General features: G+C 38.0%; 1 protein-coding gene across 1 annotated transcript in view; it reads right to left on the bottom strand.

The window, feature by feature from the left end:
• MLLT3 (MLLT3 super elongation complex subunit) overlaps window positions 1–21,516 on the bottom strand; it is a 153,723-nt gene that overhangs the window by 9,041 nt on the left and 123,166 nt on the right. The window contains exons 8-12 of the mRNA XM_085326246.1: window positions 15,960–16,038; window positions 10,671–10,803; window positions 9,171–9,270; window positions 3,325–3,396; window positions 1,660–1,731 (exon numbers count right to left, since the gene is read on the bottom strand). Of these exons, the coding sequence (XP_085182372.1) occupies window positions 1,660–1,731; window positions 3,325–3,396; window positions 9,171–9,270; window positions 10,671–10,803; window positions 15,960–16,038 (456 nt within the window). The remainder of the gene's footprint in view (window positions 1–1,659; window positions 1,732–3,324; window positions 3,397–9,170; window positions 9,271–10,670; window positions 10,804–15,959; window positions 16,039–21,516) is intronic.

Below are 21,516 nucleotides of genomic sequence, written 5' to 3'. Positions count from 1 at the left end.
GTACTTCTGCCCCACAAAACCTACTGAGGTGCTACTAGAAGAGAGAAGGAAAAAAAAAAAAAGCATTAAATTAGAGATTCAATTTAAGCCATCTTATTTTTTTGAAAAATTTTAGGGTCACAAGACTGCCCAGGTTGGAAGGTAGGTCTCTAGTCCACCCTCCTCTCTAAAGCAGGCTTAGCTTTGGGGTTGGACAGGTTGCTAGGGCTTTATCTCATTGGAGCTTGAAAACCTCTGAGGATGGAGATGGCCAAACTTTTCTGGTTCTGGCTTCACTGCTGGGCTGTCTTAGGAGGACTTGCTTGTTTTCATCTCCTTTTGCAGAAAGGTTTTGAAGATGTTTTTCTTTCTCAGAATTTTACTTGAAGGTACCTAGATCCCAGGCTTTTCTGGGTCAAGTGAAACCATTCCAAAGCTATGCCTTGGATACCTGGAAAGGCAAAGCTAAGGCATGCCTTCACTGTACAGTAGCTTCTTCAATTTCACTTTGCATGTGGACTCTCTAAGAATTTGTGAATAACGTAAAGTGGGTATGGCAATTCATATCTTTTAACTTCCTGCAAACCAGTTTCCGAATGTAGATAAAAATTTGCCTTTCCACCATTCTGACAAAGCGCTTTGGTGAGAAAAGCACAAATTTTGTACAAAAGACAAAATGAACTTGGGAAACAACAGTATATTAAATATGAAGGATAATCAATGTGTGTGTGTATATCACAACAGATGACACATCTGTATTCCTTTTTAATTAATAATATCTTTAATTGCAATCTTTCTTTCCACTAATCTCTCAATTATTTTCTGGTCTTTACTCAAAATATTAAGCCTGAATTAGTAAACACTCATAGATTAATGTAGAGGCTTGCAAAATATTTTTTACTCACTTMTCCAAGTGTTGAGAAATGTGATGAGTGACTGAAGTCATTGAAAAGTGATAAAAATTTCTCTTTACAAAGTGTCTAAAACCAGGATGTAATTGATCTAAACATAATAAAAGCCATCTGTGCCACAATTACATTTGCTCTGTTAAGGTCTATTGTTTTATTTCCACAATTTGCAAACCAATAGTACCTGACACTGTCATCCAAAACAAAGAAAATAAAATTTTTGCTATTGCATGATTTGTCAATAAATTTGAAACCTTTTTGGTTTGCACACTTTCATATTTCATTACTTCCAGGACTTCAGAAGACCAAATAAATATACTGTATTTTTCCCAAAAGTGAGTTTTGCTTTGAATTGCATATTTTCTGTTTGTTATAGCAAACATATTTAACTGTTTGTGATAAAATATATCTATTATTCTCAGGAAAAAGCATATTCAAAATTTTTAATCAAGTCATGACACACAGCTGGACTCATTCTCCTACCCTGCTTTCATTATTTTTGACTCAATATGTTGAGAAACCTAATAATGAACTGGTGAAAAATTCAGGTCAGATGGACTTTTTTTTTAATCTGTCAACAAATTTGGCAACACAATTTAAAGTATGCATAAAAATTCTCTAAGCTGCACTAAAAGTCTTAATAAGCAGTACTCTACAGGCTTGAAAACTACTAAATCTGATTATAAGGTTTTTAGATGAAGGGAACAAAAATAGATGTGATTCCACAACTTAAATGAGCATGCTGCGATATTAGCATGAGAGTGTACCTCACCTGCTGTAGTACATGTCTCTCTCGCAATGTCATTAATCTTCTGTGGAGCTCTACTAGTTCATCAAGATATGCCTAGAAACAAATCCCCCCCACATAATAAACAACTTGTTAATTAATCATAGCCGTGCATTCAAAAACTTTTAGATTTCTTCAAAAAAAAATACCAATAGAAATTTAAATCTTACTTGAACTAAGTTTCCTTTTTTAATAGGCTATCTTTCTTTAGCTTAGCTTAGCCCAAACACAAATTTTTTTGAAGGTTTTCTTAGATACTTCATAAACCTGAAAAATCTTAAGCTACTGCTATATTATAAAGCAACCTTAAGTAAACTATTTTGCCAGAAATTCAAAGACTTTTGGACAGCTGAACTTGCCTTCTAGTATGATAAGAATATGTAAAAACCCAAAGAGAATACACTAATTCTTAGAAAAGAATTAAACAGTAGGAACTTCGGAAGTACACTCACTGTGCATTTTTCAGATTCACAGAAATTTAAGGAATGTCAGGAGTTCAAGGGTAGCCACCTTTCCCTTTGGAAATTAAACATTCCTTTTCTATAGAAGAAAATCTCTGTGGCTCTGCTAAGACAAAAGGTGTCTACCAGAAACCAGGGCTACTAGAACAGAATTTTTGATGAACAGGTCCCACTTTTCCATACAGAATCCCATAAAAAATAAACATGCAGATTCCTAACCAGGAGATCATGAACCAGTTATCGAAGCTCACAATCAATCAAATCCCCCTCTCTCTTTAAAGTTGTTTGATTAATTTTCTGTGTCAACAAGGAGATATAGGGGGAGAAAGGTCAAGAAACACTGTTCCAATGATAACTTCTACTTTTCTCTTTCCCAGAGTATCAACCTATTCTAGAGCCATATCTCCTCTCTCCAACTAATCACTGACTTTCTCTTTCAGTCTCAGATACTAGAAACTTTTTTTTTTTTCTTTTTCTCACAGAGAGAGAMAGCACCCATCTTGAGGAAGGAAAAAATGCTACAGATTAGGCCACTGAAAATTTAGCAACAGATACTACTGCTACTTCAGTCTCCTGCCTCACAGTATCACAAATAAGTTACTACTACCTGTAAAATATAATCCTTCAGAGGTTCTTGTCCACAMTGGGAAATTACACTATGTTCTCTTACACAACGTGTTAGAGCCAGCATACATGACCTTTAACAAAACTGCCTTTCCCTGTGTTAGATGGTAACATTTGCTCAGTATTGTTCTGGGTAACATGTGCTGAATCACACTGCCATTTCCTAAGGTGTAACCCTTGGAAAGGATTCTGGAAAATATTTTTGTATATGCCTGATTTATTGATTGGAAATTCAACTATGATGTCTCCTATGCAAAAATCATCATCAGTTCAGTGAAGCACAATGCAAAATTATGGTGRGCATAGATAAAATAAGTAATAGATGGCAGATGCCCATCTAGTGACATTTGCAAGGTATTGAGGGGAAGGAAAACTCTTTAAATAATGCAAGAAAGAAATAACTTCGAAAAGAGAGAAAGATCTGCCCTTGAAAGAACTGAAAGCAAAGATATACTAATTATTTATTCATTCTGTAAGAAAAAATATCATTATTTTAAGTTGATGTGCAGAAAATACAATATCATCATTTTCTAGGCTAGTTCATTGTTCCTCCATTCATGTTTACCTTATCACAATCGCCATTCCTTATTTGTTTGTCAGATTTGTTTTGCTTTATTGGACTTCTGACTTCTAAAATCTGGAAAAGAGAAAATTCTTAAAAACAGTTTTGGATACAATTGCTTAAAGAAATTATGCTCAAGAATCATCAGTGAAGAATATAGAAAACCAATCTCAGAATTGGTCTTTTACATTCTTTCACCTATACAATCAACCCATATCTTTTCAAAAAAAGCAACTTATAACAGAAAATGCTAAATTGCTGGAATCAGGTTGATAATAGTATTATTGACCCTTAAAGGAATTAATTTCATGTAATTTTAAAGCCTTCTTTACATTATTTTTTGTGTATGGCCCTTTGCATGCAAGAGGTCTAATTTTGCAGACAAAATGATGCTGAGGACTACTGATCAATGCCTCTGAGGTACCATCTAAGTATGTTTTTCCTGTGTTTTCTTTTTTAGTATTGCCTTTTTTTGGAAGAATAGAGATTCCAAAACGTACATGACTGCATGAACTGTAACTACAAAAGACTGCTTGACAGAAAGTAATTTGTAAATTACTTTTACATTGCTAAATATAAAAGTAATTTGTCTTGTATTATATTGTACCATTCTTTCAGTGAAACACAAAGTCATTTACAACACATGTACGAATCAGGAATACTTTATCCAGTACTAAAGTACAGCTGAGAAGGGCACGTGAATAATCAGCAGAACACCATGCTTAATACAAAAATCTTAGGATTCAAGTGAAGCAGGGAGACGAGCAAATTCAAGGAAACAGAAAATCCTTGATATTTTGATTTTTTTCCTCTCATTTTTCTGAAACTAGAAGTACAATTAAAAAAGCACTATGTCATTCCTAACCTGGAGTAAAGTCAGCTTTTCTGAAAAATAAAGGAAAATAACTCATCACAGACGATGACAACTTTGTTTGATGTGCCATTGTAAATAAGATTGGCACGAWTTGCCCTAAGATGATCCTGGATAGTCACAACACAGTACAAAACTCAACACAGAAAACCATGGAAATGAAGGCCTGTAAAAATAACTCTTCTGGCCTATCATGAAGTCTCACTGACAACTTTCTGTAAACCCCTTCTTGTTTATTCTAGTTCTCTATTATAATTTACTAAAACTACATATATGGTCCCCAAGGTGATCAGCATAGTAACAATACATGAAGCAGCTAAACAGCTACTTTCCTGTATAGAGAAAGTGACTGAAGGCCTGAATTAATCTTACCAAAGCATTTGCTTAGCCAAGAGTGATGCATAGCCAGAAATCAAAACATGATACTTGTTTGAAGAGAAATCTCAGTTCTTAAATCAACACCCCTGGGATTTATTGCAGTCTGGGCCAGTGAAAGAAAATTTCTTGTCTTGATAAAGTAGATCTCTAAGTGAGGATCAAATACCTTTTAGATGCTTTACTTGCTTTTAAAGGAAGAAAATTCTTAATTAGCTGTAAGCTGTGATTTTGACACCCACTTGCCCTAAAATTTAAAATCATTTTCAAACAGAACCTTAATGATGACACAATATACTTGAAAGACTGTATTCCTTACAGTGCTCTGGATGTGTGATTGAAATTGAACATCTCAAGCACTCTTGTTTAGAGGAGATATGGCATTAATCATGTTAGAGGAAGCTTATGGAAGCAGGGACGTTAACTCCGCTTTAGCCATTTCAGGTGTAAAAATGGACTTAATCTGATTTCATAAATCAAAAACTTCACTCTAGCCACAGACTATACTAGCAAGCACAGCTTCCTCAAATTTCCAATTTTCATCTCAATTATGAAAACACAAGAAGGCAGCGAGACATTCACATTTAGCTTTCTCACTGCTATTGTTTGGTATTGTGTCTAAACATGCAGGTAGGCTTTTTGTTAGGTCACTGAAGCAGAAAAGAACATGAAAGATATGACTGAGTGGGCTGAAGCTTATTGAGACTTTACTTTCTGCAGAAGTAAATGMCTTCATTAAAACAAGTCATAGATGGATATTTCATTCTCCTTTTATTCTGTATCCTACACATGTAACATTCTATACCTTTACAGTTTGATGTTTTTCTAGAAAAAATCCCAGGAAATCTTGAAAATTTTAAGTAAATCAACTCAGAAAAGCCTGCAGAGTTTCTGATGAGTACTACAAATGCTTCCTGGATATGGAKCTCCTTTTTCTTTATATTCATAAAAATTATGTGTTTATGTCTATTTCTCAGATTTCTTTTCCTCCTACAGTGTATTTGAATTCAATTGACAGGAAAAATAATGTTTTGCTTTTGCACTATGAATAAACTCGTGTATTACTGGAAAAACAATGAAATGTAAATTATTTCTACGAAAGAATTGAAACAGATAGGGTAAAGGAGGGGCTCATTTGTAAGACTCGGTTCATCATCTAAACCACAATTACCATTCTATTCTGGAATGCATCGAGCTCTGCCKAGKTGGGGAGGAGGAGAAGGCAGTTGRGAGCTTATGGGTAAAGATCAAAGAGCRGGCTAGCACRGGGGACACTGTTGTGGGTGTCTACTACAGGCCACCTGACCAGGAAGAGRAAGTTGATGAGGCCTTCTGTAGACAGCTGGAGGTAGCCTCAWGATCACAGGCCCTAGTTCTCATGGGGGACTTCAACCACCCTSACATCTGCTGGAAGGACWACACAGAAAGGCACAGACAGTCCAGGAGGCTCCTGCAATGMACTGATGATAACTTCTTGTCACAGGTGGTGGAGGAGCCTATGAGGAAGGGTGTCCTGCTGGACCTTRTCCTTACCWACAGAGAGGGACTGGTTGGAGATGTGAAGGTTGGGGGCAGCCTTGGCTGCAGTGACCATGAGATGGTGGAGTTCAGGACCCTGCAGGAAAGAAGTAAGGCAACAAGCAGGATTGCAACCCTGGASTTCAGGAGAGCAGACTTTGGGCTCTTCTGACACCTACTTGAAGGAATCTCATGGGTTAAGGCCCTAGGGAAGRGGGGTGCAGGAGAGCTGGCTAGTATTCAAACATCACTTCCTCCAAGCTTAAGAGCAGTGCATCCCTATGAGTAAGAAGKGCAGYAAAAGGGGCARGAGACCTGCATGGGTGAGCAAGGAGCTCTTGGCCCAATTCAGRCAGAAGAAGAAAGTACACAGAATGTGGAAGAGGGGACAGGCCACTTGGGAGGATTACAGGAATGCAGCCAGAGATGCAGTGAGGAAGGCTAAGGCCCAGCTGGAATTGAGTCTAGCAAGGGATGTCAAGGACAACAGGAAGGGCTTCTTCAACTACATCAGCAGCAAGAGGAGGACTAGGGAAAATGTGGGYCTGCTACTGACTGGGGCGGGGGCCCTGGCGACAAGGGATACAGAGAAGGCAGAATTACTGAATGCCTRCTTTGCTTCAGTCTTCACTGCTAAGGGCAGCCCCCAGGAATTCCAGAGCCTGGATGTGAGGGAGAAAGCCCGGAGAAGGGAAGACTTTCCTTTGGTTGAGAAGGAAAGGATTGGAGACCTTCTGGGCAGGCTAGACAATCCACAAATCCATGGGCCGAGATTGAATGCACCCACGGGTACTGAGCGAGCTGACAGATGTTGTTGCCAGSCYRCTCTCCAYCATCTTTGAAAAGTCATGGAGAACTGGAGAGGTGCCTGATGGCTGGAAGAAAGCCAGTGTCACTCCAGTCTTCAAAATGGGCAAGAAGGAGGACCTAGGCAACTACAGGCCGGTCAGCCTCACCTCCATTGCTAGAAAGGTGATGGAACAGCTCATTCTGGATGTCATCTCCAGACATACGGATGAGAAGAACGTGATCAGGAGTAGCCAGCATGGATTCACCAAGGGGAAATCCTGCTTGACCAACCTGATAGCCTTCTGTGATGGAATGACTGGCTGGGTAGATGAGGGGAGAGCAGTGGATGTTGTGTACCTTGACTTCAGMAAGGCTTYTGACACTGTCTCCCASAACATCCTCCTAGGTAAGCTCAGGAAGTGTGGGTTAGATGAGTGGAGAGTGAGGTGGATTGAGAACTGGCTGAAAGGACAACCTGGCTCAGAGGGTTGTCATCAATGGCGTGGAGTCCAGTTGAAGGCCTGTGGCTAATGGTGTCCCCCAGGGATCAGGACTRGGTCCCATCCTGTTCAACTTYTTCATCAAYGAYCTGGATGAGGGGACAGAGTGCCTCCTCAGCAAGTCTGCTGATGCTACCAAGCTGGGAGGAGTGGCTGATAGAGCTGAGGACTGTGCTGCCATTCAGAGAGACCTGGACAGGCTGGAGAGCTRGGYRGAGAGGAATCTCCTGAGGTTCAACAAGGGCAAGTGCAGAGTCCTGCTCTTAGGGAGGATTTAACTCCATGTACCAGTACAGGCTGGGGGCTGACCTTCTGGAGAGCAGCTTTGCAGGGAAGGACCTGGGAGTGCTGGTGGATGACAAGTCGACCATGAGCCAGCAATGTGCCCTTGTGGCCAGGAAGGCCTATGGTATCCTTGGATGTATTAGGAAGAGTGTTGCCAGCAGGTTGAGGGAGGTGATCCTGCCCCTCTACTCAGCCCTGGGGAGGCCTCATCTCAAGTACTGTGCCCAGCTCTGGGGTCCCCACTACAAGACAGACATGGAGCTACTGGAGAGAGTCCAGCGCAGGGCTGCGAGGATGATCAGAGGGCTGGAGCACCTGCCCTATGAGGAATGGCTGTGAGAGCTGGCCTGTTTAGCCTGGGGAGGAGAAGACTGAGGAGGGATCTTAGCAATGTGTACAAGTACCTGAAGGGAGGGTGTCAAGGGGATGGGGACAAACTCTTTTTAGTTGTCCCATGTGACAGCACAAGAGGCAATGGGCAGAAACTGAAGCACAGGAAGCACCACCTGAACATGAGGGGGAATTTCTTCCCTGTGAGAGTGAYGGAGCACTGGMMCAGGTTGCCCAGAGAGGCTGTGGAGTCTCCTTCTCTGGAGATCTTCAAGGCCCACCTGGATGCAACCCTAACATGCTCTAGGTGACCCTGCTGAGCAGGGGGGTTGGACTAGATGATCTCCAGAGGTYCTTTCCAACCTTACCGATTCTGTGATTCTATGATACTATTCTAACCACATCACTACTGTAAACACCCATTTATTCTCATATTGATTTCAGTAAACTACATGACCATTCTGTGTATGGTCTAACTGACCCCAGGAGTCAATTGTGGCTCCTTACAATAAGTGGCTAATTACGTATTTCAAAAATAACGAAAATGAATTCTTTTAAGAATATCAGCTTTTACATTTGATTTTTTATTTAGAGAGCTATATTTTTAGTTGACTAGGTGTAAGGTAACTTCTAAAGTCTAATTCTCATTTGTCCCCGATTTATTTTGTAGCTTTAAGTTATTTCATTCCTTTTTCTAGAAAACAGAACAACCATATTTTCCTATCTAAAAATAATACAGAAATTAGCTGTTACTGGATATGGAACAAATATTCTTTCTGACAATKAAGTCAAACATTTTGTATCTTCTGCATAAACACCAGTAGTGAGGGTAAAAGAGAGTTTAAATAAGATTCCTGAGAATGAACCCATTGATGTGAATTGTTTCTACTACAGATACAATCAAAAAAGTGCATTGATTGCACAACTGATGCTCCAAAGCCRGTTTACAATGTTTACCTTTCAAAGCTAATTCAACAGAAGGGACACATTCCTTAAAATACTGATGAAAACATTAATCTGCGTTACAGTATTTACTTAATCAGACACTTCCATCTTCCTAAAAAAAATTTCTAACATCAGTTTCCATGCTAATTACACTGACGTAATTAGAATATTTTACCAGCTCCCCAGGTGCAAGTACACTCCTATGCCAGGCTTATATTTATGAATTGTGACTTTACCTGGTTGTTGTTGGTTTTCAGTAAAGGTGGTGGTGGTTCATGACGTAGCGATGAAGAAGCTGAACTACTGTCACTGTCACTGCCATCACTTAGACTAACCCTATAGAGAAACAGAGCCAACAAATTAGACCTCCAGACAAAGGGCTGCTTGTAGGAGCGAGCCTAGCTCACATTTTGAGGTAGGATACTAACAATTACTCTTTGCTAAAGTAAACCATTATTAAATCAAAGAAACTTGGAAAAGTGCTGCTCAAGTAGTGGAGAGGCATCAGAGAYGACCTGCACTCTGGAAATGGCTCTGTGTAGCATGTAGAACAAGATTGGCTGCCTTGGTTGACATTACACTGTCCAATTAACAGCAGCTAACATTACAGAAATGATTAAACTGTGAGAAAGTTACACTACTGTTTCCGTAAGTCCCTGGATGGAGGCTGTATCACTGTTCATAGCCATCTGCAGGGAGGAACTTTTTTTTTTTTTTTTTTTTTTTTTAAAAAAAAGATGTACTTCTTTGCTCTTCAAAAATCTTTCTAGAATCTGTACTTCCTGCTTGGACAAATGCTTGACTGAAAAGTCAGCTTAAAAAACTTCATAATAAATAACACTTTTCCTAGTTACAATTTAAAAATTAAGTATCTCAGAGGGGCTATATGCAAAAGCTCAGATCCTTATAAGTATTACCTTCTGTTCACTTAGGAGCAAAAGGGAATACTTATTGGAAGAAAAAACAAAACAAGAGTTACTGAGGATAAAAGGAAAGCAGAAACTTAAGAAGCCTTAAGTTTTTTCTATAAAACTGAAACAAAATCCCTATATTCAGAGACAGGTTAATCCTAAAACCATTCTTTATACAATCACTGACATTTTACCAAATGCTCAAACTGCAGGTGGTCTTGGTCTTTTTTCCTTTGATTCTAGCTGCTACAGTGCATAAGGGGAACAGCTGACATTTATTAATAGTTTCCTGTTACCTTTCCACTTAAGCAGTTGCTGACATTGGCACTCAGGTGTTACGCGCTCACAAAGGTAGAACAAGCAGAACCCTGTGGATCAGATAAAGGACCTACTATGGAAAGGTTTGAGCGCCTGTGTTTCAGGTTTTCCATAACTGTCAACAGTACTCAAAGAGAGCTCAAAGTGCCTGAAGAACAGCTGAATTTTGAAATTCCCCTGCTAAGGCTGCAAATAGGAAGCAGAACGTTTAAAAAAGAAATTTCTGTGACCAATGCTTGCTTTGCYTTCTCTTCTAGCTCCTTTCTCCAGTTTGCCTTCTCAGCTAGTTTCTGAAGTCACAAGGGTGTGAGACCAAGCTAAGCAAGATAAACACACTATAACACCACAATAACGATGTGGTTTAGTACACAAATAGCTTGCATTGGGAAGGCCTAGTTCCCAGAGTTCTCAGAAAAGACACTTTTATGTGTGTACTTTTTAAAAACCTAATTACTAGCAAGTGCAATGTCTTGACCATTGGGCTATTTGTCAATACAAGACATTCACCTGCGACTTCTGTTTCCTCCACATGTATTTACAGGTCTCTCCAACTCAGAATCATTGTCGTTCTCATCTGCTTCATCTGATTCATCTTCATTATCATCTGAATGCAGATCTTTCATTATAGATCGTAATGGACCTGTGCAACAGAAACAATAAAACATACACAAACTAAGCTAACTACGCAGTGTTCAAGACAAACTATACAGCTTCACAGATGATAAAAACTACCCTCCCAACATCATACTGGGAGGTGAGAGTCTTAAATATATATATTTTTAAAAACTAATGCACTGGGGTCTTATGCTGCAGGCATTTATCCAAAAATCATTTACTCACATGAGCAACTCTTGTCAACTTTAATGGACTTACTCATGACAATGAAGTGACTCACATGTCAAGTGTTTGCAGGATTGGCCCCTTGGAAAACAGCTGAAGTGCGTAAAATATTTTTGTGCCAAGAATTCCATGTGTATGTTTTAATTTAGAAAAATTGAGTGTTTCTATACTAGTAATAGAAGATAAAAAAAAAAAAAAAAAAAACTTTGACAGGTTTTAACATTTCTTGCTTCCTAAAAGGAAAGCAAGTAATATGTCAGTAAAGATCTACTGAGCCTTACTGGTAATAGCACATTTGTTAGGTTAATCCACATATTGAAAACCAAAGTCTAATAAATTATTCTGACTGTAACTTGTTTTGTCCAAGGCAGTCTTTGTCTGCCTAGTTTTGATCTATTTAGATTTAGTTGCTCTCCTTATTTCAAGGTCAATTTCAGGTCAAGCAAGCATTTTGATGATGTTCATACTTTTTAGTGTGTCAATTCCATACAATACTATCCTATCTTTTTTCTTGAATTAATACAAGATACGAAGCTTGACTTGCCCATAAAACTGTATTCAATTCAGCTTAGGATTCTGGTTTAATTTTACTCAATTAATTTTGCTATAAAAGGTAGTTCCAGAGAAAACAGCATGTTCAACCTATCCATAACAGGTAAAGTAATACTGTTGCTTAAAAGAAGAATGGGCAAAAGCAGCTTAGAAAAGCAAGAATGATACTACAGGACATTTAATTCCGAAGTACACCACAACTGAGAACATAAAAAGCAACAGGCAAAAGCAACAGTGATGGCTACAGAAACAATAACTACGATTAGGGTTYTGTAATTCTTTCAGTGCAGAAAACTCGAAGTACTAACACTAATGAAACAAGCCTCAGAGTGTTCTTCAAGGGGACGGAAACYTTGCAACTTCTTTGCTTACGGGGAAACGGAGTTGAAGAATGTCATCCTCTTTAGCCTGGGGAAGAGAAGACTGAGGGGGGATCTTATCAATGTGTACAAGTACCTGAAGRGAGGGTGTCAAGGGGATGGGGACAAACTCTTTTCAGTTGTCCCATGTGACAGCACAAGAGGCAATGGGCAGAAACTGAACCACAGGCAGTTCCGCCTGACCGTGAGGGGGAATTTCTTCCCTGTGAGAGTGACAGAGCACTGGCACAGGTTGCCCAGAGAGGTTGTGGAGTCTCCTTCTCTGGAGATCTTCAAGGCCCGCCTGGATGCAACCCTGTCTAACATGCTCTAGGTGACCCTTTTGAGCAGGGAGGTTGGACTAGATGATCTCCAGAGGTCCCTTCCAACCTTACTGATTCTATGATTCTATGATCCCTAGCCATAGCCAGAGTAGAAGCTAGATCTCTGCCAGGAACATATTCCTAAAAGTGCAATTATTTCCTTCGTGGAAAGAATGGTTGTTTAAATGGATCAGTTCAGATCTAGTGCAACTCAGGTCACAGGCCTTTTGACTAGTTTTGGGCAGTGACTTTAAAGTCATCATTTAAAAGGACTTAGCACGCATGCTGCACAGGACCTCTGCTAAGGTGGCATAGTTCCATCAGTTCTATCATTTGCACACCTTAAAGTTGACTTGGAATAAGCCCAGATGGTGGGAAAATTCCTGGTGGACCAGACACTTGCATAGTGCTTCTTGTCCACACAACCACTGCTAAACAGCAAAAGCTGCAGCAGCTGATCTGCCCTCCGYTTTCTAGTCCTTTCTGGGTCTCGTACAATGCTCAGTTATTTCCAAATGGTGACCTGGAGTCTGACTGAATATCTAACCCTTGCCTCTCAGAAAATGGCTTCCTCCTTGTCTTCAATAGGAGTGGTAATGAAGTAATTCCCTTCGAAGCAGAAGAGACAGGACACCCTCAGCAGTACCAGCACAGAGATGAAAGAACAATTTGCCTATTTTGATCTTTTGCAGAACATTMTTAATGGCCAGCTTGATGGTTGGGATGTGCAGAGAACAAAAGACAATGCACACAGAGCTAAATAAATGGAGGTCCAGAGTTAGAAAAGAGAATTAAAATGGAAATACAGGGAGAAGGAGCCCACAGTTGAAAAGAGATAAAAGGAAGGAACATAATAATATTCACAAAAGCTAGCTTTAGCTTAGAAAGGCTCATCTCCTGACACACTTTGTAAGTCACAATGAGGACAGACAGGTTACCTTACAGGGCAAAGATACTGGCAACCACTCTCAAACTCCTACTGAAGTAGGAGGCAGTCGTCTTTCTCAGTCTGCACTGACAGCACAGAATTTTTGCCTTATATATTAGGGGAAGGTCAGCTTTTGAGAATACTTTCCTCTCCTCCCCACAAATCATAGGGAGGAAGGGAATGAGAGAAAAGACCAGATGAAAGATAGAAGAAAGGAAGGGAAGTGTAATTCAAGAAATGAACCAAATATGAAATGAACAAAGAAAAAGGACAGTAGTGTGGAAGGCAAAATAAACAAACAAAAATTAATTTTCTAATAAAATTTAGTATAACATGAATACCCAGTCGTGCAACATATACCAAAATATTAAACCTGACAGCTTTTCTGACAGTGGATTGCAAGTTACTCTAAACATCAGACCTTGATTTGCTTTTATTTTTAAATAGAAGGAAAACCAGCACACACTCCTCATGGTCCCCATACAGTATTCTTTCCCAAGTTTGAGCTAACCCTTTTCACTTGCCTGCTCCTTTTTCCAAGTATTGCAGAGGGCCATTTTATCMCATTATACTGCCATGCTGTCTCCTAGGACCATCAGATAGCCCCATCTTTAGTGGACAACTGGCTTATTCGTCTTACAGGAAAAGGAACATGGACTCCTGATGCACTGACAACATCATAGGCATCAAACAACTTGTCATTCAGGCACGTGTTCATTGAACATGGGACGAAGTATGAGACTCTGAACAGGCACTTTGTATCCAGCTRACTTTTTTTTTTTCTTTTTTTTTTAATCAGCCTTTCTTACCGACCAGTAAAGCATTATTTTTTACGTCTTTTTCTCTAGTACTAATAGTCATGTTACTGTTAATCTTCTATTCCTTACTGACATTTAATTAAAAATTCTATGACAGTTCCTTTAAAGGTTTGAGATATTATTTGTTATCTCTTCAAGGGTCAGAGTAGTTCAAGAGACACCAAAAACTAGGTGTTGCCCAAAACCAAGGTGTTTCTGGCAAGAAAATAGGAAGAAAAAAACCCAACCAAACAAACAAAAAACAAAACAAAACAAAACAAACAAACAAACAAAAAAACAAGGAGTAAGCCCTGAGAGCAAGAGAACTTGATAAACCTTACATTAGCACAATGCTTATACATGAAGAGGTAACCAAAAGCTTGTTTGGTGGTGTTTCTGACACTTGAGTGATTGCTAGATTTTGAATGGGAAGGAAAAAGAGCACTTGCAAGGAACTTACAGCATAAAGCATGGGTTCTGACCACGGCATAAGATTGTGATATACCTACCACAGTATGCCTTGTGTTTCATCTCATGCTATATACAAATGCATACACTTGGCAGTACATTAAGTTAACAGGGAACTGAAAGATAAAAGCAGTAATTGCTATTTATTGTGGCAAGAGCATGGACAAGTATATACTACTTGCATTTCAAAGTTGTCCATGTCAGAGCAAAAATCTCCCATCTATTCTTGACAAGGTTCAGAATTGGAAGACAATCTGTGACATGCTCATATATGGCCCAGAAAACATGAATGAATCCAGTCTGCTCCAAAGAGAACAATAAATTGCCCAGTTTTCTCCCAAAGTAAGGTAGAAGAAGGTGTCCAAATCTTTTGGCTTGTAAAGGGCAGCTCACATCACTAATGAGGAGTAATGAGCACAGAAATGGGCAGGAAAGGGATTTGATCAGCCTTCATCAGACTCCTGAAGCCAGTCATGAACAATAGTCCACTTTTGCTCTTGTTTTCCTAATTTAAAGAGGTGCAACAACTGGAACAATGCTGTTGGAATATAGAAGAAAATCACTGCCAGTCAATTCCAGAAGGCAGTGTGAGGGACACACATCATATTTAGATCTTTTGAAAACCAAATCATCTCTCTGATCTACCAATATATTTTCAAGACTATTTTTGGAGAATATAAATGGATAAAATAAATGCAATTTTAATTAGTCAAAACACGTTTTTTAATGCTTCCTGGTTTAAAGAACAAAAAAAAGAAAACTGATTAAGAACATACCAGTCATACAGTCTTATAAAGTTACGGAATAAATAGTTTAATATCTTGTATAGAATTGATTTAGAGAAAATCTGCTTCGGCAGGCTCTTGAGGAAGAAACTCGTATTTTATTACTAAATTCTTAGTAGACCATAGTTACTAGCCAGAAAACCAAAATGTAAGCTCAATGTCAATTTAAAGTCTAACCATCTTTCTCTCTCATCATATTCCTAACACAAATGCAGTACGCTCTTAAAATATCCCAGTAATAATGACTCCCAGCTTCAACTTGCTATGTTTCTTCTAACCCATATAGAATTCACTGGTACTGGACCCAAGTACCACTAACTTAGTGATCATTGTTCTTTGAAGCAGTCCACAGGCATCCTTGTACTCCCCATGATGGTCAGGCCAACCTGAATGGGACTCCAGATAGTGGCCAGGTGCCATGCTCCTTAATCCTGCAAAATGACAGCTTCAGGAATAGAAGCTCTTCTGGGTCTCTGGAAGCACTTTTGGGCCTAGCATCTGTTAAGCAACTGGTATATACTTGCTGCCTGAAAACTAACAGCCTTCATGCCTTTTTCTCAGCTACACATTTTCACCCATTTTATTTGTCACATCTACAAACATCTGATGAAAAGTGTGTAAAGTAAAATTGTAGCTAGTTCAGGCTGTAAAAGCAGCAGGAAAGTGGTGATGAGATGGCATCAATTAGTTTTTGTTAGCCCTTCTTTTATGTATCCTTTTCAGTTTCTTTTGCTTTGTTAGTACCTTGTTGTTTGCTGTTCTGAGCTGGTGTAAAACTGGAGCTGGAACTGGAGCTGGAACTGGCAGGACTGGGTTGTTCAGACTTAAAAGAAAGAAAAAATAAACAAACAGCATTGTAATAAGTACTTGCACCCCAAACAGTATTTTAAGAGAAAGCTATTATCTCAGGCATGTTGTTAAAAAAAACCAACCAAACAAACAAACAAAAAAAACCAAAAAAAAAATGCTGAACAGAAGATATTGAGAGATCTTTGTATCATATAATGGTGAGACAAACAGTGGACAAATTGCGAAGCCCACAACACACACAYACACACACACACCTACTCATCACACACAGCATTTCACCAAAGTCAGTATACTACACAAAAAGCTATCAATGCCTTGCCCGAAAGGCTCTACAAGATGTGTGCCTAACTACGTTTTATATAAAATGGACCAAAGGCTATAACATAGTTTTGTCTTAAACTAGCTGCAGTATTTTCCTAATTAATCCTAATTCAGTAGAATCAAAGAAGGAAAGACCTGAGTAGACCAAGCTAAACACCACAAAATCCCTTTAATTTTTCTTTCTTCTTACTTCAAGAATAAGTTTTAAGGAATGAATTTAAAGTATTTTTCTGTTCTTACTGGATTTCCCCATGTTACAACACTTTCTGTATATACTCAGGCCCTACACAACAGTGATTGAACTGAAAACATTGCATTTATGCAGGGAAATTATTCTACATACCGGTTTTGAAATTTTTAAAATAGAATTCTTAAAATCAGTTTATAGTACTTACTAAACAGTTCTATACATTGATTTTTCACTGTTACTCAGAAAGTACASATTTCTCTATGAAAGTTGATGGAGCCAATAAGAAAGCCCTACTATTTTATCTAAATACAATTCTGTATCTTTTTTCTCATTGTGCTTATGCATTTCGAGGTTTCTCCTGAAAAGTTCTGCCTCCTACAGCTATATGGCACATTTATCTCCAAACACTTTTCACAGTTTCTGAAGCTTGGTGGCTTAAAGTGCATTGGTATGAACATGCACACAAACGTGTATGTGAGATAAAGAATGAATCTTGAACACAGTTACAGGAAATGCTAATARGGAACATAAAATGAGAAAAATTGTCTACACAGAAGGAATGGTGAAAATTGGGGTAGGGAGTAACAACCTAAAATCTACTATTAACAAGRAAATCTGCTTAATATTTACACTTTATACAAATGCTTTACTGTTATCCAGGCTAATAGAAATTTCCTGACTCTCCCTGGCTATCCATTTTCCCTTGTGATTAAGCTGCTGCTAAATGCTTGACAAAAGTAAGAGCACCAATAACCAGCCACTGTAAAGTTCAGAGATAGCTTGCCCAAAAGTTGCCTTGTCTCCATAAATCAATCTATTGTTGCCTTCCATAATAAGAAGGCAGATTTACAGCCTATTACCACCCTTTTTTCACAATGGAAAGATGCCTATTTGGACAAAACAATGCTTCAATTTTTTTCTGAGGATGTCTGAGGAAAAAAAATCTTTAACATCTGCTCTACTCAAATGAACACTAATTCCACTTCTCACAGACAACAATCAAAAAAAAAACAAATGAACACTAATTCCACTTCTCACAGACAACAATCAAAAAANAAAAAAAAAAAAAAAAAAAAAAAAAAAAAAAAAAAAAAAAAAAACTAAAGCCCAACCCCTTTCCCAAAAAGCAACTCTTGACTATAGGGTATAACAACTTGCTTACATGTGAACCAACCCTGTGCAAAAAACCTCCAGCCAAACAATGAGCAAAACCCCTGTGAGTACTAAATGGAATTCTTACGATAATGTATCAGACCTTTTTGAAAGATCCTCAAAAATTTGCTCTCAGCATCAACTGATTATGAGATTGGATCACTAGAAGAAAAAAAGTGTGAACATATACAAAGTTATACCTTCCTGATAAGATTTTACTCTGCTTTAGCAAAATTATTTTGAAAAGCCACACTAGGAAACCCAGTGAAACACAAACCTCCATATCCTTTTAAAAARTTCTTAATACCACCTTGAAAACATTTACATTATTTTCTTTAACTGCCCTATCTGAAAATTTATCCAAGAAACAGACTAGCATAATTTTAAAAAGTCTTAACTACGGGAAATTAAACTTAGCTTTTTATGTTCTGAGAAGTCTGGAGTAACAGTATCCACAGAGGAGAAACAGCTGCTTTTAAYGTAAGAATGAACATTATTAACAAAAAATACTTGCTTTTTACAAAGAACTAAAAATATGCTTTGTATATATGAATATGGATTAGTGTCTACAGGGCTGACACTTCTTGTTAYCAGAAGCTATCTTTTGTTACTCAGGCAATGCTTTTTGACAGTTTTACAGGCTGTTATCCCAAGGAGTTTGGTATTTATGGCTTTATTCACTTAGGCTTTCTGCTCTTATCCACTGGTTACTAATGACCAAATAGACCCTTTTAAATGGGTCTGAAATTAGCTAAAGGATGTACTTCAACAATGGAAGGTTAACATACTACTAGTAAAAAGCTCCTCTCATATGTCCTTTCCCCATTTTACTTGTTTTCTCTCACTRCAGACAAGCTAATGAGAGTTTAGACCCAAACTGTTAGTGCAACAACACAAGATGATTTACTGTATTCTTAGACAGTATTTCATTTTACTACTCTCACATTGATGCACAGGAGACACTGGCTTCTTTACYAGGGCTGCTTAAGAAGATTCTGTGTTTTGAAAATGTTCAGTAAGAAAAAGAACTTCTATTTCACTCATGTTTTCTCTGAAAAAGTACTTTTTTTACTAGCTCTAAATCACTTAGCTTCTACYAATTCTAATTTTGTTTTGTTTTTACAAGTAGTACAAGAATTTTTGTACTACTTTTGTACAAACAATTTTCAAGCAAACTAACCTGTTCATGRCATGACATAACAGAGGGCTGTTTCTGTAATATTTAATAATTGTTTTGATTCATACAACTACTTCCAAAAAATAAAAACCCATCATTTAAATGTCCTTATTTATACTAAAAAAATAGAAAACATCTGTATGTAGGTGACAACAGCTTTTCTTGCCTTCTCTTGAATTGTTTTTAAAGGATGTTTACATATTGTTCCCTCAAATAAAATTAAAAYGTTGCACAACGTCCCATTTCATATTAGTTAAGTTTACATATTTTCTATTTTTATACCCAACAGTCCACRGACTTCTGTTCTTCCTATGCTGTAAATGCTGAAAAGTCTATCCACCTAAAACTGCTAAAAGTTAAGTACTATTGCCTTGTCCTAGCACAAGCCTTCTCCTCTTGTTCTGTACTTACATTCCAGTGCCTTCTTATGTGCCCTGTCACCTATCACCACCTCAGGAGTTAGTAGARTATCTCAATTTATCTATAGCTCAAAGGATAGGAAAACCTCATCTTCTCTGTCAAGCATCTATGTCTGACACGGATTAAGGAAGACACTGCTTGCATTTCCATGATACCATAAGCCTGAATTAAGCTCGCTCCATCCTGCCTGATTTCCACACCATCACATCTCCTATTAAGCAGCTACATCAGAAATTAACCTCTAATTCAGGATAAAAAAAATTCCCTTTTAACCTTTCACAAAAGTTAGCTTATGGATTGCAAGCTCATAGGTGAGATAGAAGAATAGAGGTAGCAAATGTAAATTAGAACTAATTCTTTTCTTACAAAAGTAGCACTTTTTATTCACAACTATGACATTTATTAAGAGTTATTACAATAGAAATTTAAAATTAAGGAGTTATAAAATTTAAAGGGCAAATATCAAATGATTGATTTTTGGGTGGAGGGGGATGTAAAGCTAAAGCAGAAGAAGCTAGTATACAACTCATTTAGCAACTGAACTGARTAATACAGCATATGGCTGTATTATTCACTTTAATAATCTCTTCCTCATCAATGATACAAAATTCCTGTTGGAAAGATGACTATAAATGATTACAACAGCTAATTGTATCAATAGCTAAGATCATATTCTCTGCTGAAGGACTGATTTAGTAGACACCAAGTCCTCTAAAGTCTATGCATCTGCATGCATTTCTATTTAGGAATAGGTATTTTATAATTAAGATGACTCTGTAGCCACTACTTGACCAAGGCACTGCTGCTCCAATCAACTCAGCTCATCTCCAGCATAAAGGGAGTTCAAAATAGAGTTCTGACTATGCCTAATTCTAGAGACATCACACCTTTAATCAACATTRTATTCTACCACCAAAGCATAACATTAACATTCTTGCTTCTAAGTGCTGTGCCGCTCTCAACAGGTTTTGACCCAATCTACCATCTTACGAGAAGCCCAGCCTTGTCAGGGAGAGAGATATTATAAGAGAAAAGATACACTGACAAGAACAAACTGTGTTAGAATACGTGGTCCAGGAGTCAGAGGCATTGATCTATTCATTAAAAAAAAAAAAAAAAAAAGGCATAAAAAACCTTTAGTCAGTTGTAAGGTAACATAAAGAATACTTCCGAGAGCTTTTCAGTGGCATTTGATATTTGAAGTTTTACAGTACAATAGGTCTCCAAAAGCTGAAGAAAACATACTGTATTTTGTGGCTGAATCAAAATATTGCAAAAATGCAAAAATGTTACTTCCTTTATACTAAGGCTAAGGGGAGACATTACTGCTATCTACAACTACATGGTGGGAAGATACAGAGAAAACCAAGCCAGACTTCTAGAAGGTACACAAAGATAGGGTAAGAAGCAATAGGCACAAGTCTGAAAACAGGAAACACTGAAGAGATATATGGCTTTATTTATTTATTTATTTAAACCACAAGGGTGGACAAATACTGCAAGAAGTTCCCCAACAAGGCTGCAAGATCTCCAGCACTAAAGATGTTTAAGAYTCAGCTGGACATAGCCCTAAGCCACATGATCTAATTAGACTGGTTACCACAGAGGCTGTACTTAGAAAACCTCTGGAGGTCTCTAGGAACCTAGACTGTTCTACACAGCTACGATTAAGTCCAGCTTGAAAAAAAAGAAAGTAACTTGATCCTGGCTTCAGACTGAGGACAACCCTTCTTCCCGCTTTGAGTTGATCTCACATCTTCTATTCCAGTAGGTGCTAAATTGGGGTGAGGGCGAGAGGCAGAATTTACTTGCTAACTTGAAGTTAAATTTTGCAAGCACTAAAAAAAAAGAAAAACCTTATTTTCACTGAATTCATTATTTACAAAGCAAGATCTAGCCTTTTTTTATTATTATTATTAACAGCCTCGCCTACTAAAATACATATCTATTTTTGAAAGAAAATCCTTTCTCTGTTATATTTCCATGTACACATGGTCTTAAGTTTTTAACAAAAAAAATGAGACACTGCTAAATCATGAAAACTTAGAAATACTCAAGCTAAGTGTCAGCTTCAGTTGACTCTCCTGTGCATATGTCTTTTCTAACTCATTTAAAAAAATTTCTTCACAGGACACTGCATAAAAAATGATGATGCAGTCATGGAGGTTGTTGCATCCAGAGGTATGTTTAGTGAACCAGTCTTACTGGTAAGAAGACTGCAAAACATGCAG

Source organism: Rhea americana, unplaced genomic scaffold (assembly GCF_003343005.1).
Source record: "Rhea americana isolate MKP2758 unplaced genomic scaffold, rheAme1 scaffold_129, whole genome shotgun sequence".
In the NCBI taxonomy this organism is placed as follows: domain Eukaryota; kingdom Metazoa; phylum Chordata; class Aves; order Rheiformes; family Rheidae; genus Rhea; species Rhea americana.
Note: the sequence above shows the minus strand (reverse complement) of the source record. Positions and strands in the feature narration are given on the sequence as shown.